Below are 27,508 nucleotides of genomic sequence, written 5' to 3' on the forward strand. Positions count from 1 at the left end.
ACATTTTTTTAAATATTGACACCCCCTCCTTCCCTATTGTTTCCCTATTTGAGGACAAGGTGATGTAGGAGCAGAGGTCATGATTCCAGGGATGTCACTTACCAGGCTGCTTCCTGCAGTTTTGATAAAATTGGTTGTATCTGCCGTAGATCTTCCAGTTCTTGGACTACTGAACTATAACCCTGTCCACACCACTGATTTGCGGCGTCCTGCCTCTGCACAGTGCACCCGGCGTCCTGCCTCTGCACAGTGCACCCGGCGTTCAATGATTGGTGGGGGCAGGGTTTACACAGAGCCTATGAATATGTGTGACTTTCTGGCAGCAGGTTTACTAGTCCTCGATCTGCTGCTTTTAAATTTGTGATTTTATCAAGACTGCAGCAAGCAGCCGAGCAAGTGACACATCGCTGGAATCAGGGTCTCTGTTTCTACATTATGCTGCTCTCAGATTGTGGCAAAAACCTGGTGACCGCTTCCCTTGAATGCTAGCAGACATACATGTCATCTCTGTGCTGTCGAATGTGGACCATTTTGATTGCACGGTCAGATGAGCGCCCTGTAGTGACCTGTCTGGAATGGATCTCCTAGATCCCGGCGGGCCTGAGGCCTTCCACCTGCGATATCTAGTTGTACTGTAAAGATGCATTTGTGTTTCCATAAAATATAATGGTAAAATGTCATTGATATCCATTACAAATGCCTTTTTGTACAGTTTTATTTATTTTTTATTTTTTTTCGCAGAATGGAAAAACTGCTATTTTCTCCACACTTAATTTTTTGTTTTTTTGTTTATAAACCTTTGCAATTCTTAAGATTGATGCTACACTCGTGTCATGTTTTCATCTTTTTTTGTTAGAAACCGCTGCATGATAACCTGACACCCTCCACTACAGTATTTGAAAAAAGTCAATCAGCTTGTAATAATTAAAAGAAATTGCATGTTTTACAACAAATACGATTTTTCTTGTTTTTTTTTTTTTTTTGCAATACAATAACATGAGACTGTTTTTTAAATATCACAAATCCTATTTTCCCTGCTGTCTGCGGTCCAGCGTGTCCGCCTCGGTGGGGCTCGTGTGTCATGTTACACATGATATAAATAAGTTCAGTGGTCGCTGGCTGTTCAGGATGATGCTGCACTGTTAGGCTATGTGCGCACTGGGAAATGAAATTTCCTTGCGTAAATTCCGCAGGCTCTCAAAGATCTTATCACCTGCGGAAAAAATCCGCATCAAATCCGCACCCAAATCCGCATGCGGATTGTCGCGTTTTGTTGCGGATTTGGTGCGGTTTTTCCGCAAGCTGTTCCCTGCGTGATTTTTACATTAGATTAGGGAAAACCCGCAGCTACCTGCGGAAAAGAAGTGACATGCACTTGTTTTTGCTGCGGGATTTCCGCAGCAAAACATGCAGCTGTCAAATTCCGCCCAGTGCGCACAGGATTTTTTTTCTCCATAGGATTTGCTGGTGATTCACTGCAGAGATGTTATGAACATTTTCTGCAGCGAAACATGCAGCAAAACCGCGACAAAATCCGGTAAGTGCGCACAGGGCCTAAAGGTCACGGTTTTTGTGACGCAGTAGCGATCTCATTATGTGTGACAAACAGCAACAACCTGGCCCCTGCTGTGAGGTCACCGGTCGTTACTGAATGTCCTGCACCATTTTCTTCAAAGGCGATGTCCTGCTGGGCAGAACACATCGCCGTGTTTGACGCTGTGTGACAGGCTCAGTGACTGCTGAGATTGTTATACAGGTCACTGATCGTTACTGAGTCGTTGGTAAGGTCTGACTGTGTGACATCTCACCAGCGACCTCCCAGTGACTTACCTGCGATCCTTATCAGGTCCCATCGTTTTCGGGATCGCTGGTAAGTCGCTAAATGTGACGGGGGCTTTACTCTAAGGCTGTGTCCACGCTGCGCAAAATGCGCAGATTTTGCCGCGGATTTTCCAGAAATCTGCAGCACGGCTACTCCCCAGCCATTTCTAATGGCATTTGGGAAATGCTGTGCCCACGCTGCGGATGTTTCCGCAGCGGAAATCGTGCGGATTTTCGTGTGGGAAAAATCTGCAGCATGTCAATTGTTGCGGATTTTCGTGCGGATTTTGCCTATTCAATTGAATTAAAAAAAAAATCCGCGTCAAATCCGCACAAAATCAGCACCTATGAAAAGGTGCGGATTCCGGGGGAAAGCTGCGGATTTTGATGCAGAAAAATCCGCAGATAGAGTCCCGTGGGCACATAGCCTTACAGCTTCTTCTCACTTTGCATTTTGATTAATGAATTATATTTGTCAGAAGGATAAATGGATCCAAAAGAGACGTGACGTGGCTATGTGCGATGCTCCAGGCACCATTACCTTGCTGTAGACTGCATGAGGATTACATAGATTGTATGTTATGGTTATGATGTGTGACTAAAATGTGAGGGCATTGTAGGTTTCTTCTGTGATCGCTCGGGTGGATATAAGGAGTGACTGTGTCGTTAGATTACAGCTTATGTCTTCTGCTCCCTGTTTGTATGTAGAAATTATAGGTATGTGTTATGTTGGCAGTGTAGATCCAGTCTTGTAAAGCCGAATTAACATTAGGAAATTGCATAACCCCGCGTCTGCCTGCAGCATAGGAGACCTTAATGTAGGTTTGCACTCATTGATGGGAAATCTGATCTTGCGTCTTTCCAGTAATCTGACTCACGGCTCTGCAATCCTTTTTATAAGCACAAATGGGCTACAAGAGCCATCACAATTTTCACTACTTGATCCAATGTGGATGTGTGCTGCACAGGAAATCCCATAGTATATTGGTGATTTACTCACCCCCCTATGGAGTTCAGGTACGCACTGTCCTGGTGCCAGCGCTGTTATCACTTCTATCTCCCTTTTTAGGTTCATTATGAATATATTCAGTTTCTTGGTCCGCAATTTAATTCAACATTGACCAATATACATGATTCTGTTCCCATTCCCTACCTATGCCCTTGGCCAGCAGCCTTTGCTCCTGACTTGGCCATGCGCATTCCCGTGCTGTGATGCGGAGAGCTCCTGTGGCGTTGGCTTCACCCCTGCGAAACAAAGATCTTTCCCAGGACACTTGGCAGAGTAGATATGGGATTCTCCAATACACACTATGGAGTTATCCATACCCTCCAAAGTGGGCAGGTTTGGTATGCTGTCAAAATACTGACCTGAAGAATAAAGCGGCGTTATTACTTTTACCGCACGCCGAACAGCATAAAAGGAAAAAAGCCAAATAAGGCTGCTTTCACACATCTGGTTTTTGCTGAGCGGCACAATACGGCGCTTTGCAGAAAAAAAACGCAACCAGGTTTTTTTTGCCGCCGGTTGCGTTTTTTCCGCATAGACTTGCATTAGCGCCGTATTGTGCCGCATGGCCTTGCGTTGCGTCCGGTTTTTGCCGGATGCAGCATATTTAGCCCTTGCGGCAGCCAGATGGAACGTTGCCTGGCACGTTTTTTGTGCGGCGAAGAAACCGCTTTGCACCGGATTCGGCGCGATGCGGCGCGATTTACAATGCAAGCCTATGGACGCCGGATGCGGCGTCCTTCGGCAAAAAACGCATACGGCGGTCGGATGCGGTTTTTTGCACTGCGCATGCTCTGTATCAAGCCACATCCCTCAAAAACTGGACGGGACGCATGGAAAAACTTACGCAACAGATCCAGTTTGTACACCGCATCCGTTGCATAGGTTTTTGAGCCGAATTGAGCCGCACTGCAAAAACCGGATGTGTGAAAGTAGCCTTCACACCCTGCGTTTTTGTTTTTTTTTTCTTCACCTTTTGATGAATACTGCAAGGAAAAACACATCCCAGCAAAGTCTGACAATCCTGAAGTGCTGTGCCCACATTGCATTTTTTATTCCTTTGCAGAATTTGGTGCTGAAAAAGAATTGACATTATCATTGTTTCAGTGGTTTCCCTATCTTGATGCATAAAAAAACTGCTTCAAAAAATGCATGTTTTTTTTTTTTCTGCAACGGTTTTCCTGCCAAGAGATGCAGTTTTACGTGCAGAAAATCTGCACACAAATCTGCAACGTGGGTACATACCCTAACAATGTCTGAATTTGTTTTTTGTTCATTTTGCTAAGGCTGCTTTCACACATCCGGTTTGAGCAGTGTGGCTCAATCCGGCTGTGAAACCTATGCAACGGATGCGGCAAAAACACCGCATCCTTTGCATAAGTTTTTACATGCGGCCCGTCCGTTTTTTTCCGGTTGCAGCACGCTACTGAGCATGCGCAGTGGAAGAAACCGCATGCGGCGGCCGGATGCGCTTTTTTGCCGCATCCGGCGTCCATAGGCATGCATTGAAAAATGCGCCGCGGCGCAATGCGTTTTTTTTGCCGGAGCAAAAAACGTACCAGGGAACGGTCGCCGCATCGGCTAAATTTGCCGCATGCGGCAAAAACCGGACGGAATGCAAGCCCATGCGGCGCCAATGCAAGTCAATGCTGAAAAAACTAAATCGGCGGCAAAATAACCCGGTTTCGTTTTTTCAGCAGAGCGCCGGATTGTGCCGCACTGCTACAGCCGGATGTGTGAAAGTAGCCTTATTAAAAATCATAATTGAAAGCAATAAAAAAATGGTATCTTCCCGAAAATGCTGCCAATAGAAAACAAGTGCTCACATGCCTTTGCAAAAATACAGCAATCTATAACGCTTAAAATGGCAATTCAATTTAAAAATCTTTTCTAAAGAAAAAAAAATAATAAAAAAAGACTTTGTGTGTGAAAGCTGCCAAACCTAAAAAAAAATATATCTGGTATTGCTGCAATCCCACCGACCCAAATTATAAATCTGTATAATCACTTATACTGCAGGGTGAACAGCCTAAAAAAATTATATTTTTTTTTATCTGCTGTTGCTTTACGCATTTTTTCGGCTCACATTTATCCTGCGCTCTACGCTGAGTACTTAGACCAGGGTTTCCTTGTAAATCTCTGAAATATGTGATTAAACAGAACCTCTGTGTGGTGTATGATTTGGCAGTGTCCCTCCCTCTAGATGTGCAGAAAAGCGTGTTTTTTTTTTCACAGCTCAATGTTAGAAATTTTGTGAATCATCTTATGCTGACTACACCCCTAGACGAATTCCTGAAGAGGTGTACTTTCCAAAATGAGGTCACATGTTGGTGGTGTCTGCTGTTTTGACACCATAGCAGCTCTTCAAATGCGACATTGCCCTTGCAGTAGTGTATTCCTGCAAATATTCCCTCGAATAGCACTCCTTACCTTCTGAGCCATGCCAATCAATAGTTTTCCACCACATATGGGGTATGGGTATACTTAGGAGAAATTGTACAGTGCACTTTCACCCTTATGAAAAAGAACAATATGGGGCTAAAGCAACATTTTTGTGGGAAAAATGTGTTGTGCGTTTTTTTTTTTTTTTGTTTTTTACAGCTCAATTATCAAATTTTATGAAGCACCTGTGGGTTCAAGGTGCTCACCACACCGCTAGATAAATTCCCTGACGGATGTGGTTTCAAAATGGGGTCCTTTTGTGGGTGTCCGGGCACCGTCCCTGCCTAGCACTTAAGCTGAGCTCCCAACGGCTATTGCACAGGCACAGCTTTTATGCCCGCATGATTGCTAGAATGTGCCCATTTGTGGGAACACTGCAAAATAGTACGGACCGGTACGTCCAATGTCTGGAAGTAGTTAAAAGGAATCAATCAGTAGGATCAACTCTCCTTACTTATCTACATGGGTATGAAGGCCATAGAAAACTGACTGTAATGATACCTTCATATCTGTGATCCAATGTCTAATTCCATACAAATCAACATTTTTCCTAATATTTACATGAGCTTTAAAGATCAAGGGGCTGGACACGGATCTCCTGAGAATCTGACACCCCCCCCCCAAGCTTATTTATATTAAAAAGGGAGTTACCAGTGTGAGACATGTAATGACTGACAGCCTGCTCTCCTGATCTATGTGTTTCACATTGGTATCGCCTACTTTTATTTAAAATAAGCTCTGGAGGCAGATTCTCGGAGATCAGTGTCCAGACCATAGATTTTAACAGCTCATTTATTTAGTATGTTTTGCTTCTATAGCGCCATTATATTCTGCAGAGCTCTCTGCATGTGTTTGGAGTGTGGGTGGAAACTGGAGAACCTGGAGGAAACCCAGGCAAATAGGGGCAGAACATACAAACTCCTGGCAGATGGTGTTCTTGGTGGGATTTGAACCCAGAAACCCAGCGCTGAAAAGCAACAGTGCTAACCACTGAGCCCCCGTGCTACTGTATATTAAGAAAACATGGATTTCTCTGGTATAAGACATCAAATTGCAGATCACGGTATTTTACGCAGCTCCTTATGACCTCTGTGGCCATGTACACAGTTTAGGAGGGTGGATCCTACTGACAGATTAAATTTAAGATTCTTGAATGGAATGGATGGTGCATGCTGGCTTTTGTGGACAGAAAAAAAAATTGCACCTGCTGCTGGTGGGACTCAACCTAAGGCTACAGTCACACCACTGTATTTTTGGTCTGAGCTCTGTCCAAGTGGGGAAAAAACTTACTTCATCTGAACAGCCCAATGTACTGTCTTAAGTGAATGTTTTTTTTTTAATTTTTTTTTTTTTTTTTTTTATCAAAGGTCTATTTTTAACATAAACATGCTGCTTTCTTTTTTTACAACTACTCAATGCAAGTGTGGGATTTCAAGCACATGCTGACCTCGGGTCCTACAATGCTTAATGGCCTCATATATGTACCTATAAGGTTGTTGCATTCAGGTGAGGAGACCTGTGGACTGACTGGGCTCAGGCTGGGTCTCGGACGTCTGCAGGAGCCTAATAGGAGAGGAGCTTTCACATTTGGCACATCTGCCATATGTTTGCTCTATGGCCGGGTCCACACTGGGCACCACTGTGATGCTCGCATGACACTCTGCTCACGCTGGCAGCACAGCAGGAGCCGAGTGTCATGCTAGTATCCTTGCAACTGCGGTCCGACCGTGCGAGCGGACCTCAGCTGCGGGGGGGTTGCCAGGCTCACATTGAACCGCAGCATGCTGCGATTGTTTTCTCGGTCCGATTAGGGCTGAGAAAATAATCGCTCATGTGTGCTGACACACAGGCCAATATTGGTCCGAGTGGAATGCAATGTTATATCGCACTCCACTCGCACCCATTTTCTCGCCGTGTGGCTTAGGCCTATAGCTGATCCTGACTTTCTGGTCCTGAGTTTGCAATTTGAGCTTGATTGATTGAAGTGTGGACGCACTATAGGTCAATGATTTGAAGGACCCAGAGAAGAGAACCTTAACTGACCACGAACAAGAATATTATGTACATATCTTAAAATGTCTTTCATGGAATTAATGAATGTGTTGACATGAGTAAAACAATAATTGCCGGTTTGAAGGCCGTGGATGGTGTAATATTGCAGTTTTTTATTTATCTTCTGTTTTTTCTCCCCCTTTTCTAGCCCTGACTTGTCTTTGCTCCAGTTGCGTCAGAACCAATCTTACATGCGAGACAGATGGGGCTTGCATGGTCTCAATCGCCAACATTGACAATGTCGAGCATCATATGCGAGCATGCATTTCTGCAAATGAACTCGTCCCGGCAGGAAAACCATTTTATTGTCTTAGTTCAGAAGATATTCGCAACACTGAATGCTGCTACACAGACTACTGCAACAAAATCGACCTCCTGGTACCAAGTGGTACGTATTCATCCCCCGGACTGGTGTCCGAGCAGAGTAATGTGTATTTCTTCAGCGCTCTATTGGGAGACCCAGACGATTGGGGTATAGCTACTGCCCTCCGGAGGCCACACAAAGCACTACACTAAAAAGTGCAAGGCCCCTCCCCTTCTGGCTATACCCCCCCGTGGTATCACGGGTTCTCCAGTTTTCAAGCTTTGTGCGAAGGAGGTCAGACATCCACGCATAGCTCCACAGATTTTAGTCAGCAGTAGCTGCTGACTATTTCGGATGGAAGAAAAGAGGGCCCATATAGGGCCCCCAGCATGCTCCCTTCTCACCCGTGGATGGTGTTGTAAGGTTGAGGTACCTATTGCTGGTACAGGGGCTGGAGCCCCACATGCTGTTTTCCTTCCACATCCCCTTGTAGGGCTCTGTGGAAGTGGGATCCTGCCGGCCTCTAAGCTCTGACGCCGGGCTCCATCCACAGACCCAGTTGAACCTGATGGATATGGAGCAGGAGTACAATCAGGGACATGGCCCTGCATCATACAGGTACTCTGTGTCCCCGGCAGGCACAGACACACTCCGGGCTGGCTGGGTGTTGTAGTGCGCCGGGGACCGTAACGATTGAGTTGGTGTTCCTGCAGTTTACTGGGGGACTTTTGTGTTGTGGGAACGCAGCGCCGACCCCCACTGGACCGGCGGCGCTGCTGTGACTTGTAGTGCGCCGGGGACACGCCGACCGCGCTTTTACGGCGGCGGCGTTTATAAATCCAGTCCCCGGCTTTTGCGGCCTAGCTCCGCTTCGTTCCCGCCCCCACCCTGTCAATCAGGGTAGGGGAGAGACGCTGTTTCGCAGCAGCGACGAGGGCTGGAGCCTGATTTACATGCTCCAGCCCTCTCACTAGGCACAGAGGGAAGCAGGCTTCCCGCTCTTAGCCAGGAACGCCCAGGGCCCGCCCCCCCCTCCTCTCCCAGGACGCCGGCAGCCATTACATGCAGTCTGGCTGGAGGAAGGACGCAAGGCTCTGGGAGACCTGGACTAGGGGGCTTTTGGCGACCACACACCCGCTATTAAGCGGGCGGTAAGCGGCATTTCAGCTGGCCCCTCTAGTGCCTCAGTGTGTATTGGTGTACTGTGTCACCAGATATATATATTTATTTATTTCTTGCACTGTGAGGTCGCTTCCTGGCTGGATACCCAGATCGCTCTGAGGAAGCAGCAACATGTCATCCACAAAACGCAAGGCTGCCAAGGCTAGGGCTGTGTACACTGCGTGTGCTGCATGTGGGGCTGCTCTACCAGCAGGTTCCAAAGACCCCCATTGTGTGCAATGCTCAGATCCGGTGCTGCTTCGCCAGCCGGAGTCCGGAGGGGTAGTGACCCAGGCTGAGACGCTTGTAAGTCCTGCCCCGGTGTCAGGGACAGACTTTGCAGTTTTTGCTGATGGAATGTCTGTGACTATGGCAAAAATCCTTGAAACGTTGCAATCCATGACTGGGGCTCAGTCTATGGACACAGCGAGGTCTCTGTCCTCTAATCACCCTCAGTTGGAATTAATCCAGACTGCAAGGGGGTCCCCGGCTTCCCAGGCTGAGTATTATGACTCAGATGATAGCCCCAGCCACCCTAAGCGAGCTCGCTGGGAAAGACCCTCAACGTCATCACACTGCTCAGGGTCTCAGCGCAATCAGTCGCCCTGTGATGCGTCTGAAGAGAGTGATCAGGAGTCTTATCCTGGAACCCCTCTCAATCTGGATACCCCGGATGGGGACACCATGGTAAACGAGCTTATCTCGGCCATCAATAGACTGTTGGATATTTCTCCCCCAGCTCCTTCTGCAGAGGAGGCAGCTGCAGAGCAGGAGAAGTTTCGTTTCCTCTATCCCAAGCGTAAATTGAGTGCTTTCTTGGATCACTCTGACTTCAGAGAGTCAATCCAGAAACACGACGCTCATCCAGAAAGGCGTTTCTCTAAACGTTCTAAGGATACACGTTTTCCTTTCCCCCCTGATGTGGTCAAGCGCTGGACCCAGTGTCCAAAAGTAGACCCCCCGATTTCCAAACTTGCAGCTAGATCCATAGTTGCAGTGGAGGATGGCGCTTCACTTAAGGATGCCAATGACAGACAGATGGACCTTTGGTTAAAATCTGTCTATGAAGCTATCGGCGCGTCGTTTGCTCCAGCATTCGCAGCCGTATGGGCACTCCAAGCTATTTCAGCTGGTTTAGCAAAAGTGGATGCTATCATACATCCAGCGGTGCCGCAAGTGGCGTCCCTTACCTCGCAGATGTCTGCGTTTGCGTCTTACGCTATCAATGCGGTCCTAGAATCTACCAGCCGCACCTCAATGGCGTCCGCCAATTCGGTAGTTTTGCGCAGAGCCTTGTGGTTAAAGGACTGGAAAGCAGATGCTGGTTCCAAAAAATGTTTAACCAGCTTGCCTTTATCTAGAGATAGACTGTTTGGCGAGCCATTGGCTGACATCATTAAACAGTCCAAGGGTAAAGACTCTTCCTTACCCCAGCCCAGATCAAGCAAACCTCAGCAGAAAAAATGGCAGCAGAGGTTTCAGTCCTTTCGAGGTTCGGGCAAGACACAATTCTCCTCGTCCAAAGGGACTCAGAGGACGCAAAGAGTCTCAGATTCCTGGCGGGCTCACGCACGCCCCAAGAAAGCAAATGGAGGAACCGCTTCCAAAGCGGCTACCTCATGACTTCCAGCCCCCCCCCTCCGCATCTCCGGTCGGGGGCAGGCTCTCCCGCTTTTCCGACATTTGGATGTCACAGGTCAAAGACCGGTGGGTGACAAACATTTTGTCTCGCGGGTACAGAATCGAGTTCAGTTCTCGTCCTCCAGCTCGGTTCTTCAGAACCTCCCCACATCCAGACCGAGCAGATGCCCTGCTGCAGGCGGTGGACTCCCTAAGAGCGGAAGGAGTAGTGGTTCCTGTACCGCCTCAGGAACAAGGGCGAGGGTTTTACTCCAATCTCTTTGTGGTTCCAAAAAAGGACGGCTCGTTCCGTCCTGTTCTGGATCTAAAGCTGCTCAACAAACATGTGCACGCCAGACGGTTCCGGATGGAAACCCTCCGCTCTGTCGTTGCCTCAATGTCTCAAGGAGACTTCCTTGCCTCAATAGACATCAAGGATGCTTATCTCCACGTGCCAATTGCTACAGAACATCAACGTTTTCTACGTTTTGTGATAGGAAACGACCATCTTCAGTTCGTAGCTCTGCCATTCGGTCTGGCGACAGCCCCCCGGGTCTTCACCAAGGTCATGGCGGCGGTGGTAGCAGTCTTGCACTCTCAGGGACATTCGGTGATCCCTTACCTAGACGATCTACTTGTCAAGGCACCCTCTCAAGAGGCATGCCAACTCAGTCTACATGCTACGCTGGAGACTCTACAGACGTTCGGATGGATCATCAACTTTCCAAAGTCGAATCTGTCGCCGTCACAGTCGCTAACGTATCTTGGCATGGAGTTTCATACTCGAGCAGCGAGAGTGAAGCTTCCGCTGAACAAGCAGCGGTCCCTACAGACAGGGGTGCAATCCCTCCTTCAAGGCCAGTCGCACCCCTTACGGCGCCTCATGCACTTCCTCGGGAAGATGGTGGCAGCCATGGAAGCAGTTCCCTTTGCGCAGTTTCATCTGCGCCCACTTCAATGGGACATTCTCCGCCAATGGGACGGGAAGTCAACGTCCCTGGACAGGAAAGTCTCTCTTTCCCAGACGGCCAAGGACTCTCTACAATGGTGGCTCCTTCCCACCTCATTGTCTCAGGGAAGATCCTTCCTGCCTCCATCCTGGGCAGTGGTCACGACAGATGCGAGTCTGTCAGGGTGGGGAGCAGTGTTTCTCCACCACAGGGCCCAGGGGACGTGGACTCCGCAGGAGTCCACCCTTCAGATCAATGTTCTGGAAATCAGGGCAGTGTATCTTGCCCTACTGGCCTTCCAACAGTGGCTGGAAGGAAAGCAGATCCGAATCCAGTCGGACAACTCCACAGCGGTGGCATACATCAACCACCAAGGAGGGACGCGCAGTCGGCAAGCATTCCAAGAAGTCCGGCGCATTCTAATGTGGGTGGAGGACACAGCATCCACCATATCCGCGGTTCACATCCCAGGCGTAGAAAATTGGGAAGCAGACTTCCTCAGTCGCCAGGGCATGGACGCAGGGGAGTGGTCCCTTCACCCGGACGTGTTTCAGGAAATCTGTCGCCGATGGGGAGTGCCGGACGTCGACCTAATGGCGTCCCGGCACAACAACAAGGTCCCGGCATTCATGGCGAGGTCGCGCGATCAAAGAGCTCTGGCGGCAGACGCATTAGTTCAAGATTGGTCGCAGTTCCGGCTCCCATACGTCTTCCCACCTCTGGCACTCTTGCCCAGAGTGTTACGCAAGATCAGATCCGATTGCAGCCGCGTCATACTCGTCGCCCCAGACTGGCCGAGGAGATCGTGGTATCCGGATCTGTGGCATCTCACGGTCGGTCGACCGTGGTCACTGCCAGACCGACCAGACTTACTGTCCCAAGGGCCGTTTTTCCATCAGAATTCTGCGGCCCTGAACCTGACTGTGTGGCCATTGAGTCCTGGATCCTAGCGTCCGCAGGATTATCTCAAGGAGTCGTAGCCACAATGAGACAAGCTAGGAAGTCAACGTCTGCTAAGATCTACCACAGAACGTGGAAGATTTTCTTATCCTGGTGCTCTGCACAGAGAGTATCCCCTTGGCCATTTGCATTGCCCACCTTTCTTTCCTTCCTGCAATCGGGGTTGGAAAAGGGCTTGTCGCTCAGCTCCCTTAAAGGGCAAGTCTCGGCACTATCTGTGTTTTTTCAGAAGCGTCTAGCACGTCTTCCTAAGGTGCGCACGTTCCTACAGGGGGTCTGTCATATTGTGCCCCCGTACAAGCGGCCGTTAGATCCATGGGATCTGAACAGAGTACTAGTTGCTCTGCAAAAGCCGCCCTTCGAGCCTCTAAAGGACGTTTCCTTTTCTCGCCTGTCACAGAAAGTGGCGTTTCTTGTTGCGATCACATCGCTTAGGCGAGTGTCTGAGCTGGCAGCTCTGTCATCCAAGGCTCCCTTCCTGGTGTTCCACCAGGACAAGGTAGTGCTGCGCCCCATTCCGGAGTTTCTCCCTAAGGTCGTATCCTCGTTTCATCTTAATCAGGATATATCCTTGCCTTCCTTTTGTCCTCAGCCGGTTCACCGGTATGAGAAAGACTTACGTTTGCTAGATCTGGTGAGAGCACTCAGAATCTATATTTCTCGCACGGCGCCTATCCGCCGTTCAGATGCACTTTTTGTCCTTGTCGCTGGCCAGCGCAAGGGGTCGCAGGCTTCTAAAGCCACCCTGGCTCGATGGATCAAAGAACCAATTCTGGAAGCCTACCGTTCTGCTGGGCTTCCGGTTCCTTCAGGGCTGAAAGCCCACTCAACCAGAGCTGTGGGTGCGTCCTGGGCTTTGCGACACCAGGCTTCGGCTCAACAGGTGTGCCAGGCAGCTACCTGGTCGAGTCTGCACACTTTCACCAAACATTATCAGGTGCATACCTATGCTTCGGCGGATGCCAGCTTAGGTAGAAGAGTCCTGCAGGCGGCAGTGACATCCCCGTAGGGGAGGGCTGTTTTGCAGCTCTAACATGAGGTATCTCTTTACCCACCCAGGGACAGCTTTTGGACGTCCCAATCGTCTGGGTCTCCCAATAGAGCGCTGAAGAAGGGAATTTTGTTACTTACCGTAAATTCCTTTTCTTCTAGCTCTTATTGGGAGACCCAGCACCCGCCCTGTTGTCCTTCGGGATTTTTTTTTGTTGTTTGCGGGTACACATGTTGTTCATGTTGAACGGTTTTTCAGTTCTCCGACGTTATTCGGAGTTAATTTGTTTAAACCAGTTATTGGCTTCCTCCTTCTTGCTTTGGCACTAAAACTGGAGAACCCGTGATACCACGGGGGGGTATAGCCAGAAGGGGAGGGGCCTTGCACTTTTTAGTGTAGTGCTTTGTGTGGCCTCCGGAGGGCAGTAGCTATACCCCAATCGTCTGGGTCTCCCAATAAGAGCTAGAAGAAAAGGAATTTACGGTAAGTAACAAAATTCCCTTCTTTCTGCTAGGGTTTTGGCATGGCACTTGGGCAACCACCATGATGAATCCATCATCCATAGTCCTGTTCCTGTGACATCCGTCTAATATTTCTAGCGGAGACTTTAGTTGTTTTTGCTCTTATACATTCTTCCTTCATCTCTCCATTTATTATTTCGGGGGCTGAACCCAAGGGTTTATTAAGGTTTGACTGATCTCCCTTTTATAATTCTATAACAAGATTGACTGGAGTGTTTTGTACATAACATCCAATTGAATGTGAAGGCTCCTTGTAGCCCAAGAATTATTTTTTTTTTCAAATCTCTTGGTTTGGGGAAATGTCAGTGATTATTTGATGTTTTACAGTTCGTTATTGCTTTGTTTCAGGTGTCACAAAAGAGAATCCTCCATCAGGCTGGGGCCCGGTGGAGCTCGTAGCGGTCATAGCTGGCCCTATGTTCCTCATGGGCGTTATCATTATTGTGGTGGTCCTTTTCCACTGCCACCAGCGAGTGTATCACAACCGCCAGCGACTTGACTTGGAGGATCCATCATGTGAAATGTATCTGGCAAAAGACAAAACTCTTCCAGACTTGATCTATGATCTGTCTACATCAGGATCTGGCTCAGGTACAGTTCTCATCAATGTACTTGCGAGTATGTATGAATAAATGTATATATGATATAGGCGCATGGATTAAGGTCCAAAAAGGACAATTGAAGGTATAGAGTTTTTAAGAAAAATCTTGCTTATCTGAAAAGATGGTTTTCAGTGTAAAGTAGATGATGTAAAGTGACTTGCATAGACCATAATGGTGTCCTTTTTTTTTTTTTTTTCAAACATTTTTTATTGATTTTCCAAATTTTATAAAAACCTTAACAAAATGAGTATGATTAAAGGGAAGGAGAATCAATTGACAGAGTATGGTATGGTATAGAAGAAAAAAAAAAAATGGGTACAACCCCCTATTGCTAGTCAAGATTATTCTTCCATAAAAAAATGACATATAATGAAACCGAACTAGAAAGTCAAAATAAACCACATGTAATAGAGTCCCTTAAACCCCTGTGTCATTCTCTAGTAGTTCCAAAATCAATGATGTGTCTTACTTCCTTGACGTCTCGCCTCCTCCTTCCTCTCGAGCCCCCGCTAAGTGAGCCTCAGGTTGCCCAAGCTATCCTGGAATTCATTCAGGAGATACCACTCCGTGTGTATGAAAGGTGTCACCAAGTTATTTATTTCTACCCGTGTGAAGTGGTGTTCAATAAAATGTTTCCATCTCCCAAAGAACGTGGCTGTCTTTTGATCCTTATCCCTTTCCGCTTCCACTTTTTCCAACTTCAGAAGAGCATGCAATTCCCCAATAACCTCCTTTGTAGATGGACCCTCCCTCTGTATCCAGTGTCTTAAGATACACCTTTTAGCTATCATGGTGTCCTTTTTAACGAGCATGTCATGTAATGGGTCACAGTGTATATGTTGCTTGGATCCCATATTAGTCTGTATGATAGATGCCACTGTTGGTTAATCAATAAGTCTCTATATAATGTATGCATTGGGCGTTTTTTCTGAAGAGTGGCTTACTGAAAGACCAAAAACCTAGTGTAAGACCAGCCTTAAAAGGAATTTGTCGATATAATGTTGCCCCTTACCTGAGGCCAGTATACTATAGAAAAGGAAACCTTAAATCTTGCAATGTGTCACTTATTGGGCTGCTTGCTGTAGGTTTGATAATCTTCAGCTGATAAAACAGTAATTTTATCACTAGATGACTACTAATTCTGCTGCCATTTTGTCCTCCACATTCATGAGCTCTATATAACCTCGCCATGCCACTGATTGACCGCTTTCTGCGTATGCACAGTGTACACAGCTGTCAGTCAGTGGTGTGGGCCGGATTATACAGAGCTTAGCATTCAGGGACAACAGATTATTTTATCAAAACTGTAGCAAGCCGCCCACTAAGTGACACATTGCTGGAACTGGGGGGGTCTGCATCTATATTATGCTAGTTGCAAATTGGATGGAAAAAACCTGGTGTCAGTTTCTTGTTTTAAAGGAACAATTTTTGCACCAAATGTACAAATTGAGGTCGTGTCATATATTTAATGCTGCAGTTTTCAATATTTAGTGAGCAGATGAAAGCTCCAGCAAACCTGTGATTGATGTGACCACAATGGGCAAGGCACGTGGAATATTCATATTCGTCTCAACTTTCATAACAATCCTGTATCCACAGGACTTCCACTTTTTGTGCAGCGCACTGTAGCAAGAACAATCGTCCTTCAAGAAATCATTGGGAAAGGGCGCTTTGGTGAAGTGTGGCGTGGGAAGTGGAGAGGAGGGGACGTGGCAGTCAAAATTTTCTCATCTAGAGAAGAAAGGTCGTGGTTCAGGGAGGCCGAAATCTACCAGACTGTGATGCTGCGTCATGAGAATATCCTGGGATTTATCGCCGCTGACAACAAAGGTATAGTACTGTACATCAAGCAACAATTATACCTCTATATCTATAGATTCTTGATCTCTACAGAGTCCATTTTTTTTCCAACCTAACCAATCTTCACTTTTACAGACAATGGGACGTGGACTCAGCTGTGGCTTGTGTCTGATTACCATGAACATGGCTCCCTCTTTGACTATCTGAATAGATATACAGTTACCATAGAGGGGATGATAAAACTTGCCCTCTCAGCAGCCAGTGGCCTTGCCCATTTGCATATGGAAATAGTTGGAACTCAGGGTAGGTTGACTATGTATTTACACCTAGCTATACATTAATTTTCCGTATAGTGATCCTAAGCAACCATTGAACATTTTACTTTTTTCTTATAGGAAAACCTGGAATTGCTCACAGGGACCTAAAGTCCAAAAACATCCTGGTAAAGAAAAATGGTGTATGCGCCATTGCTGACTTGGGTCTTGCTGTGAGACATGACTCGCTCACAGACACGATAGATATTGCTCCAAATCAGAGAGTTGGAACCAAACGGTGAGTAACCTGCATTCTATTCCTCCCCGAGATTTTTCTTTATGTATCCTATTAAATAAATTCACTCAATCCATTGCAGAAGATTAGCTTCGTAGAGGCACGGAAAAGAAAGTACGAGAGCAGAGCATTCTGTTCAATAGGATTTCATAGGATATGTGCCACCTGTATTATATATAGGTTCTTTGAGACTATGGCCCTGATTCATTAAGACCGACGACCTTCTTGCTGGTCTTCATAAGGTGGCGTGGTGTCTGACTGATTCATGTAGAGGTGCACGCCTCGTCTTGAACCTGGCCCGTCTAACAAGTGCGCCACCCCAGAAATCTTCAGTCAGGCACTATAGTGAGGTTTGTGGCATAGGGAAGGCCACAGCTGGTCATGAATTAAACGAGCTGTGGGGTCACGCACCACCGTGCCCCTGTTCTGCCCCAACGCCTCTTGTTTTGGAGAAGCTGAGAGAAATCGCTAAACCATGAACCAAAATTTTGTGACTTTTCAAACCTTTTATGCCTCTTTTTCGGCTTAAACATTTTGATGAGTCTGAGTTGCTTCTTAGAGGTTAGAGCTGCTTTGTGCTCTCAATGAAGTGCGAAGAAAGAAATTAAATTGTTAGTTGATCCTTAACATTTTAGATTGATGTCTTTTGGTGAAGCTGTGGAGCACGCTTTGATTTGGTTTTGAAATTTGTTAGAATTGTAGTAAAACAAATATATTTTCTATTTATATATTTTTTCTTAATAATCGAGAAGGGTGAGGAACATATACAATTACATGTGTTGTTGTGGATCATAAAACTTATTAGGTTCCTTTCCTCCATAATGCAGATACATGGCTCCAGAAGTCCTGGATGAAAGTATAAATATGAAGCACTTTGACTCCTTTAAGTGTGCAGACATTTATGCTCTTGGCTTAGTGTACTGGGAAATTGCTCGCAGATGCAGTGCTGGAGGTAAGTTTCCCCCTCCCAAGATGAATGAATTGAAGAAGCGCATGACGTTGATCATCTTTCTTATTAATAAGAATAAACGACCTGAAGCATGTATACTTGTAGAGATGTGACGGTGGAGCAGGCCGTAGCAATGAAACGCTTTAAAGGGATTCCGCCAGCATGCTGCAAGGGTTAACACAAGGTTCAGGCATGCCTGTTTTGGGACAGTCTGATCTTTTGTTTATTTTTTTAGGTTTGTTTAAGCAGCAGGACACTTATTACAAGACTAGAAACTCACCAGCACAGTAGTCTGACTCTCCCTGCTGTGATTGACACCTCACTGTCAATGTACAATGTCTATAGAGAGCCTGGTGAGGGCAGGGACAGCTTTCTTGCCTCAGCTACATGACTAAAATTAAAAATCGCATTATATCAGAACTGCTGCAGCCAGCAATCTAAGTGATAGATCGTTTGATTCAGAATCTCCTTGCCTACATTATGCTGCTCTCAGATGAGGTTGCAAAAACCTGCTGACAGATTCCCTTTGCTACTTGAGGTAGTAACTAGGAATGTCGTATGTTTCAAGGGAATTATTCGGCACAATTTCTGCCCCTAAACCACCTTCATGGTGGTATACCCCAATTGTAATAGGTTAGTAAAGATCCACTTGTCTAAGCTATTCCGTGGTGCACAAAGTATAAAGTGACAGAAGGGATCGCTTAGGTGGGGACAGGTTTAGTAACCTATTTTACTAAAGTCTAACATCAAAATGATTTTTGTGGTGACCAGAGTCCTCTAAATTCCCTTTAGCCTGCTCCAGTACTTATTCTACTATTCGGTGTGAAGTGTTGATTTATTGCGTATATCGATTTATAATGTTTAGGGATTTAGTTGATTTTTAAAGCAAAACTAATAAATTTATATATATAATTTTACACTTAACCTAGAAATTAATGATGGAAGAAATCCTGCAGAGAACATGGAAGTTAATTTCTTGCTTCCCCCAAATTGCTTTAAGGGAACCAATCACCAGGATTTTCGTACATACCCTAAAGCCAGTGCTATACTGGCACTATCAGGCTGATTCTCTATATACCTGTAGTGGTCAGCTCGGATGTATAGGTTTTGAAATACAAGAAAGTAAAGTTTATAAAATTGTCAGCTACTTGGGGATCAGATATCTGGGGGGAATATTCATAGTTATCCCCTCCCCCTATTAGAATTAGCATAAGTATTATACAATCAATTTAATATTTGACTTGCACAACCTGTGTGAGGTCATACCCATGTGACCAGAAGGGGCGGGGCCTCAGCCAGCAGAAAAATGTTGCTTCCTGGTATCAGCTTTGTTGGCTGAGGCTCTACCCCTTCTAGTCACATGGGTATGACCTCACACAGGTCCTGCAAGTCAAATATTAAATCGATTGTATAATACTTATGCTAATTCTAACGGGACATTTGTCATGCTTTGTTACGTTGTGTTTATTGCTGATTTTGTAACTAACAAAACTAATTCTAATTTCAGGTTTCCACGAGGAGTATCAGCTTCCATACTATGATCTTGTACCATCAGATCCCTCTATTGAAGAAATGCGGAAAGTTGTATGTGACCAGAAATTACGGCCTAACATACCCAACTGGTGGCAAAGTTATGAGGTATGTCCCTGTCGGTATAGCTGTCAAATGCGGAGGCTGTCTATAGTACCGATCTCATTGTTTCCACTGCCGAATACCATTGGCTCTGGCAGCGGCACTAAGGAATAAAAACAAGTGTTCTGCCGTTACGGTTGCAAAATTCCAAATACCAAAGTGGGCCAGATGTAATGCCATGTAATGTAGTTAGTGACGTCTTTGCAGCTCTATAGAAATTAAGTGGATGTAAAGGGAAAATAATTGTCAATGATGTAGTAAATGTTTACGCTTTGTGACATGGGCCAAAGTTTAAAGAAGTACTCAATTAACTGCACCCCCCTCCAAACCTCTATATAAGTGTTTATGTAGTATCATTGTGTTAATATACTCGCCTATTGCATTCGTCAGTATCCAGCATTGTTCCAGGCCTCTTCTGAGTCAAGTGATGGCAATTCAATCTCTGGATCATTCTTTACTCTGTGTGATGGCACAGTCAGATGACCGTATAACTAGGTCGAGAATCGCATCGAAATGCTCTGACTGGCCAGCGGCTCTCCTGACCGAAGCGTGACAGCATGTATCTATGCAACTGTTACACTCAGGTCAAGGGAGCCGTTGGCCAGTCCAAGCATTGCAATGCGATCCTCAGCCGAGTTATACGGCTGTCTCACTGTGCACTGTGCTCTCAGCGGAAGTCTCTTACAATTAAAGCCTTTGGTCATACATTTGTAAAAGGAACTTCTGGATCACATAGAGAGGAGTGTGACAGAGCGGTGATGTCACTGAGAGAACGATGCCGAAAATTGGAGAAGGCGATGGTAGGTGACCTTACACTACATGCATGCACAGATTAAGGGGAGAGAGGGAGTTGAGGACGCTAGAGCGCTAAATAGAGTATATCTGAGGAATTCAAGGAGTCCTCTACAATGTTTGCACAAGAAGTGTTAACACTTGCAATATAGTTGTCAGCAAATGAGTAGCCTTTGAGAGACGGTAGTTGTAGAGCAAATAGTTTTCCGAGTGAGAAGTTTGCAGACCTAAACAATCATCCTGCTAGTGTATATATGCTGCTCCAAGCTTTATGTGCTCATACACTATACACAGTTATGTAAAAAAAAAATAAATAAATAAAAACAAAACATTAGTAGTTGAATTCTTGTGAAATATGTGGACTATCATGTACTGTCCCAATCAGTGGAGGTCCTTATGTCTGAACCCGTGATGTCCTGTTGGCTTGCTGTCAGACACTCGAGGTAGCTTTGTTTGCCAGCTACATTGCCAGAGTAGTGGACCAATATTCCATCCATATACATTTCTGTTGAAACCGTTTTTAAGGCCTTTTTTTTTCCCTTCCAACCAGGCTCTTCGAGTGATGGGCAAAATGATGAGAGAGTGCTGGTACGCAAATGGAGCGGCGCGTTTGACAGCTCTGCGCATTAAGAAAACACTGTCACAGCTCAGTATACAGGAGGATGTGAAAATCTGAAGCCTCTACCAGTGCTCCTGACAAAATGTGGAAAATTCATACAAGCTGCCATGATGTAGTACATAAGTATGAGGCCTACCTCAACGTTTCTTCCCAGACAACTGCCAGTTGAACAATGGGGCCTTTTTGGCCAAAATGGAAGAGAACAGCACACTTAATTATATGTTTGGGTCTGAAACAGAAACCTTTTATTTTTTCTTTTCTATTTCCTTTTTTCTTCTTTTTCTTAGCATGACGATATGAATTCAGGTGATTACCGCGTAGCCTGATTTTTTTAATTTTTTTTTCCAAATGAAATTCCTATGGTGGCACCCCCCTTTCCATCTGTGTAGGGTAAAATCCACTTCACGAAACTTGCTTAAAGTGGTTGAGGGTATCCTCCAATACACCCGACCATGCTCATCTACTGGTTCAGGTCCTAGTGAGCAAGCCGAAGTTCCTCTTTTGGATTTACCCTAAACATGATCAAGGAGAATCCCAATGAAAGGACCGAGTTCAGGCTTTTGTACAATGACAATGGAGCTTGAAAGCAAACACTACACTGTCCACGTAGACCCGCGTCCATGCATGTGCAAGGGTGTGTGTAGCTAACTTTTGACCTGTGTTTTGTAGGTGCACACGTGTACATGTGAGCTTGTCTGCATGCGCCAATATAAAGCTCCACTTTTTTGAGGTGTCGGTATGTAGATCACTTTGAGTGACACTTCATGTAAAGTTTGCATACAGGGCCACTTGTCACCTTAGTTTTAATTTACATTTTTTTTGTTTTTTTTTTGAAAAGCAAAAACCCAAACTCTTAGCTTGTTTGAACATAACACTAACATCCGCTTTCCAGGAAGAGGAGATTCATGCTGGTGAAAACTATTGGCAATAGAAATATTACAATAAAAGACCCTCAGCTTGTGCTCTCCGAGCGGATGTGAAGCGAGGAGGACAACCTGCAAAAATCCATCGTCATTTGTAAATGAATCTCAGGTGTCAAGCATTTGCCAACAGCAGGGATTTTAGATGTTTGTGCTCATTAAATTGACCGGCATGAGAAGATGTCGATTCTTTCCAGCCTGCCTTCTGGGGGAACTGACCATGGAAAGAGAGAGCTTGGTATTGAGATGCTGATCAGCAAATTGGAGAGAGACTCTTCTGGTCGCCTCGGCCAGGCTCCAGCAGCGGGTTGGAAGCGGGGTTCGAAATCTGATTGACACATCACATTTTAATACAGGATCTTAGTTGAATGGGAGAATTTTTTTGGTTCAGCATCTACAGTACAATAACTCTGAAGCCATAACTTTTAACTGGAGTGTTTGATTTTATTTCTTTTTAATTATTGTTTTTGGATTTATTTTTTATTTTTTGGGAGGGGGAGAGTAGGGATTTTAACTTTTTTTAAGTATTTTAATTCTTTGTAAAAAAGAGAAACAACAAAAAAAAACAAAACAGAAATATCTCTATATATAAATATATACACACATACATAAGTATAAATATTACCTCTCAGTCTATTGTTTGTATAGAGATCACAACAACAAAAAAAAACAACCAAATGCGCCAAGCTATATTTACACTGGAACTATTTGTACTTGTACATGGAATTTTCTTCTAGACGCTGGATTGGTCCTCATGGTTACATGTCACATTTTTATAATGCCATGTCGTCATTGTCTGTTTCTTCAGGTGTACACCATTTTCCTGTGTGTATCCTTCAGGGGTTTTAGTGACGTGTCCAAAGTTCTATAAATATATATATTTTTTTTCTGCTTTCTGTGCAGAAGTGTTAATAAACTCCCAGTTTTTCTTGTCCGAGGTGCTTCTCAGTCTCATACAGCTCACTAACGTACTAACGTGACGCTGGCTTGTGCATTAATGGGGTGTATGTAAACATTACGTGTTCTGGGGATGGGGTGTCGCTCTGTCACTTAGGCTGTAGTATTTGTATAAAGCATTAGTCGTCATGTGCAATCTCTTGGTAAAACATTTTACACACATATGCAACATATCATCTTCCGAAGTCTCATTTTGGTAACATACAAGAATAGGAATGGTGAGTTACTAATTGAGCTGTGCTGGCGAAGCCATTGGGCTATCCAGTCCGAATTGGTTATGTAGCAGGGGAAAATTGGGCGTTAAAAATAGTAGAATTTGTATATTGAGAACCAAACTGATCTTCACTACTGGTATGATGGCACGGTCTATAGATTTATGGCTGGTAATGGAGTGGTTCCACCAGGCTATAGCTCTTATTTTATTGATTTGCAATGGATGTGTTTGTTTTTATTTTTATAGACAATCTATAGCAGGCATAAGAAAGATAAGGAGTCTAGCTGCAAAACTATCTTAAAACTATGCTGTATGTCACTAATGCAAACTCAAGTCCTGTAAATGCCAACCAAAGTTAATGCAGCAGTGATGCACCTGCAACCCGACAATGCATTAAATGACACAAGCCTGGTGCCAGGTCATACAGACTCGGCATCATGTCTATACGTATGTTATACAGCTTATCTATACAAGCAGATATGGATGATTGAATGTTCTCCATCATATAAATCCTTTGCGTTTTCTTGGAGTGGAGGCCTTAGACGTCCAACCAAGACTGCTTATGTTTTGCCTTATCTGGGCCAACTTTCTGTGCCAACCCAAGAGTTTTAGCCACCCCACTGCAAATAAACTGATTGTTCGGCCATAGGCAGATTTGCTTCTAAATTCTATTTATTTTTGTGTAAACTCAGTGGATTCTTTATATGAACTTTTCAGGGCCATTTTATCCAATAATAGGTGATGGCCACAAAGACCATTTCTTCCATTGCTTGGTCACTTTCATTCAGTGCCTATAAAGGAACGTAAATCATCCCATGCAGTGTAGTGATCTGACCATCTTTTGAGGGTGTATGTTTCCACTTTCTTGGCACACACCTCACTATGATAAGTAAAAAGGCACTCATATTCCTGGGCAATATTCCGGGTATTTAACCTTTTATTTTCAGGTTGTCCCTTGGATATGTGCCTTGTTCATGTGTTGTACATCATCTCATGTGCATATGGGCTTTCATTTGGTCACAAATGCATTAACTTGTGTAACCACTACTTATTGGGAGGTAATGTTTTATTTTCCTTTTTAAATATTACCATGAAAAAAATTCATCTCAAACTGCTGTTTGTACTTTACTTTTTTTTAAATGTCAGTTTTGATTTGCTAAAGCATCATATGGTGGATGAATGGCCCTTTCTCTATTTTTATTATGCTTATTGTATATATGGTGACTATTTTCCAGCTTTCGGCTGATTGGTAGTTGTAGGCCATAAGCACATAATTTAGTGGTGGTAGAATTACACCTTTTTTTTTTTTAAGTTGAATTGTAGCATGATTTCTAATCATTTCTCAGGATGTCCGGAATGTTTTACAGTAATCAGAAGATATAGGTACATAATCAACAAGGACAGCAAAACTTCCCATGCTTTGCATTGTCTGCGTAGACTAACTGCTACAAAAGGGGATGTCTAGCTTTCCTTTTTGCAGAAAGTTGAGTCTTTTACTGAATTTTATGTTTGATCCACCGGTCCAGATGCAACAGGTGTGGAATCTTTTTCATCTTTTAATCTAATCTACTCAGTATAAAGCATTGAAAAGTTATTTAGAAGTAATGAGCAGGTCATATAGGGAATCGCCCATTAAATAACCATTTATAGCAGATCCATTTTGGAAAGTTAAGCCAGCCCTTGATGTATGATCAATTTGATACAAACCCTAATTTAATTAAGAATGTGTTCTGAAACACTTTGGAATTCTTTTTTGACCAGCTTCAAGCAGATAATTTAACCTGCATTCAAAACCAAAAAATAATATAAAATTTGATTGTTGCCCTTAAATTGAGAGCTGCAATTATGTTCTTTTGGTTGTCACATTAAGCCATGATGAAATTCACTTAGATAAATTTGAAAGGGCACCACACTCGTGCGCTGGCTGTTTGCAGTTTTCACATCTCCCTAAGGCCCATTTCACATGTCAGTGAAAAAGACGTTCTTCACTGACGTGTAAAACACGCACATGTCCCTCCGTGTTCCATGATCACGGCACACGTGGGTTGTTCATGTGCAATCTGTGATACGTGATCCGTTATCCGTGATTGCACATGGACATATGCTCACCTCTCCCGTTCCTGCTCTCCATAGTGCTAAAGTCTCCAGCTCTGTAGTGTCCGACCACCGCTCTCTGCAGCTACTTCCGGGTTGGCTCTGGCTGTATTCATGAATATTCATGAGCCGGCCAGGAAGCTGCAGAGAGCACGGGCTGCACAGAGCGTCGCTGGAAAGGTGAGTTGAAAATGTTTATTATTTTAAATGTCCGTGTTTTTCTGGTACGTGTTTCACGGATCACAGCACTGCGTGGTCTGTGGGACATCAGTGATGCCAGAAAAAAAATGGCCATGTCTCAGTGCTGCAATCATGGACAAGCGTGTACGCAGCACGGAGACACGGTCAGTGAAAAATCACTGATGTATGAACAGACCCATTGATTATAATGGGTCTGCGTATGTCAATGATTCTGGTATGTATAAAAAAAAAAAAAAGCACATGCGTACCAGAATCACTGACGAGTGAAACAGGCCTTAGACTGTTGAGGTACTGTTAATGAAGGATTGGGTGATTTCTTCAGTTAGAGTCCCAGATACCTATGGCGTATTAAGAGGAATGTCAACAGGATTTCACCCCCCAAAACTATTTTATGTGCCTATAGACCAGTCCAGCAATACCTTTTACACTTCCAGTCTTTTCCTCCATTACTGAGAAATCCATTTTTGCATTGAGATACAAATGACTGGGTCTGAAGCCTCTGTCACTCAAGCTCTCTTCTCCACCCAGCACCTTTTTTGTTTTTAACTGGCAGCCTCAATACTGTGTGACTTCAGGTAAAGGAGGAGGCAGCTTTGTACAGGGAATAGATCTGGAGTGATAGAGGCTTCAGATCTATCAATATCTCTTCAGCCTCATTTGCATCTCAATGCAAACAAAGATTTCTTAGTTACGGAGGAATGGACTGGCCATGTAACTGTATTGCTGAATTTGTCCTTAGACTAGCTATATGCATATAGCTCTATTGACATCCTGCTGATCAATTTCCCCTTAAATGGATATATTATAAATGTTAGTTGGAGGTATACCTCTTTAAAGGGATTGCCAAGGATTACTTTTCTTTTTTCCCGTCTAGAAACCGTGCCACAATTGTCAGTAGGATGTGCTTTGAGACTATCTCAGAACCATCTAAGGCTGGTTTCACACTACGTTTATTTAACATCCGTCCATAACGTTTTTTTGCTGCAAAAGCGGATCCTGCTTTTACAGCAAAAAACGCATGCAAACGCATGTCTTATTTTGCAGGATCCTGTCACTGGATGTTTAGGGGCGGGCATTGGAGTCATGTGATCGGGAGTGAGGGGATCTAAACGTGCCAGACTGGGAGCCGGCATCTGACAGCTGCGAGGCTGTAACCAAGGTAAACATCGGGTATTTACTTTGGTTACAAGCGTCTGCAGCTGCTAGGACCCGGCTGCCTGCACACGTTACCAACGTAAACATCGGGTAACTAAGATAAGTGGTTACCCGATATTTACCTTGGTTACGAGTGTCCGCAGCTCTCAGGTGGGGGAGAGGGAGGGGGAGAGACAGAGAGAGAGGGAGGAGAGAGAGGGGGAGAGAGACAGAGAGGTAGGAGAGAGACTGATCACGGAGGCTGGTTCTGGGCATGCTCAGTAGAGCAAGCAGGATCCTGTCTATCAGCATGCCAGCGTTCACATGCGTTTGCGTGCTGTTTAGTCAGGATCCAGCAATTTGCAGTATTTGGACGCAGCTCAAAAACGCTACAAGTAGCGTTTTTGAAAGATGTTAAACTGCAAGTCGCTGGATCCTCACTATAACGCACGCAAACGCAGGTGAACGCATGTTAACGCGAGTCCATTGCAAATGCATTGAAATGAAAACGCATTTGCACTGGATCCGTTTCTGCGTTAAAAAAACGTTCAGGACGGATGTTAAATAAACGTAGTGTGAAACCAGCCTTAGGCTGGTTTCACATTGCATTTTTTGCCTCAAGGCAAAAAAACGCTAAACTGCATGTGACTGGATCCTGTTGAATTTAAGTTGAACGCATGCAAATGCAAGTGTTATTTACTGGATCCTGTGACTTGCAGTTTGAGTCATGTGGTCGGGAATGAGCTGAATGGGGCTGGGTGGTCATTAAAGTCATGTGATCGGGATTGAGCTGAATCTGCCATGACAGCGTGGATGCAGCTCTGGACGAGAGAGTGAGTGTGTGAGAGTGATAATCAGGCCATGTTCTGTACAGCAAACAGGATCCTTCCTGCAGCATACAACCACAACTGTTAAAACCGGATCTGACTCCCATTGAAATACATTGTAGCTACTGCCACAATGTACAGGAACCGGTGACATGTATTTTTTGGACGGAGGTGAAAAACGCAACAAGTTGCGTTTTTGGTAAACGGTAAAAAACTGCAACTCGCCAGATCATAACACTACTGCACACAAACTCATGTTGCCGCAAGTCCATTGACATTGCATTGAGCAGACAACGGATCCGGTAAGATGTGTTTTGCGTTTTTTTGCCAACCGGCAAAAAACGCTAATGTAAAACCAGCCTAAGTGAATGCAGCAAATCTGTACTAAAA

The 27,508-nt window shown here is 44.9% G+C and overlaps 1 protein-coding gene across 1 annotated transcript in view; it reads left to right on the top strand.

Moving 5' to 3' along the window:
- The window catches only part of ACVR1B (activin A receptor type 1B), a 65,234-nt gene extending 38,752 nt beyond the window's left edge, over positions 1–26,482 (top strand). The window contains exons 2-9 of the mRNA XM_075336902.1: positions 7,470–7,709; positions 14,177–14,419; positions 16,030–16,260; positions 16,366–16,533; positions 16,626–16,782; positions 17,607–17,731; positions 19,236–19,366; positions 20,703–26,482. Of these exons, the coding sequence (XP_075193017.1) occupies positions 7,470–7,709; positions 14,177–14,419; positions 16,030–16,260; positions 16,366–16,533; positions 16,626–16,782; positions 17,607–17,731; positions 19,236–19,366; positions 20,703–20,828 (1,421 nt within the window). The 3' untranslated portion in view covers positions 20,829–26,482. The remainder of the gene's footprint in view (positions 1–7,469; positions 7,710–14,176; positions 14,420–16,029; positions 16,261–16,365; positions 16,534–16,625; positions 16,783–17,606; positions 17,732–19,235; positions 19,367–20,702) is intronic.
- The last annotated feature ends 1,026 nt before the right edge of the window (positions 26,483–27,508 follow it).

Source organism: Anomaloglossus baeobatrachus, chromosome 2 (genome assembly GCF_048569485.1).
Source record: "Anomaloglossus baeobatrachus isolate aAnoBae1 chromosome 2, aAnoBae1.hap1, whole genome shotgun sequence".
In the NCBI taxonomy this organism is placed as follows: Eukaryota; Metazoa; Chordata; class Amphibia; order Anura; family Aromobatidae; genus Anomaloglossus; species Anomaloglossus baeobatrachus.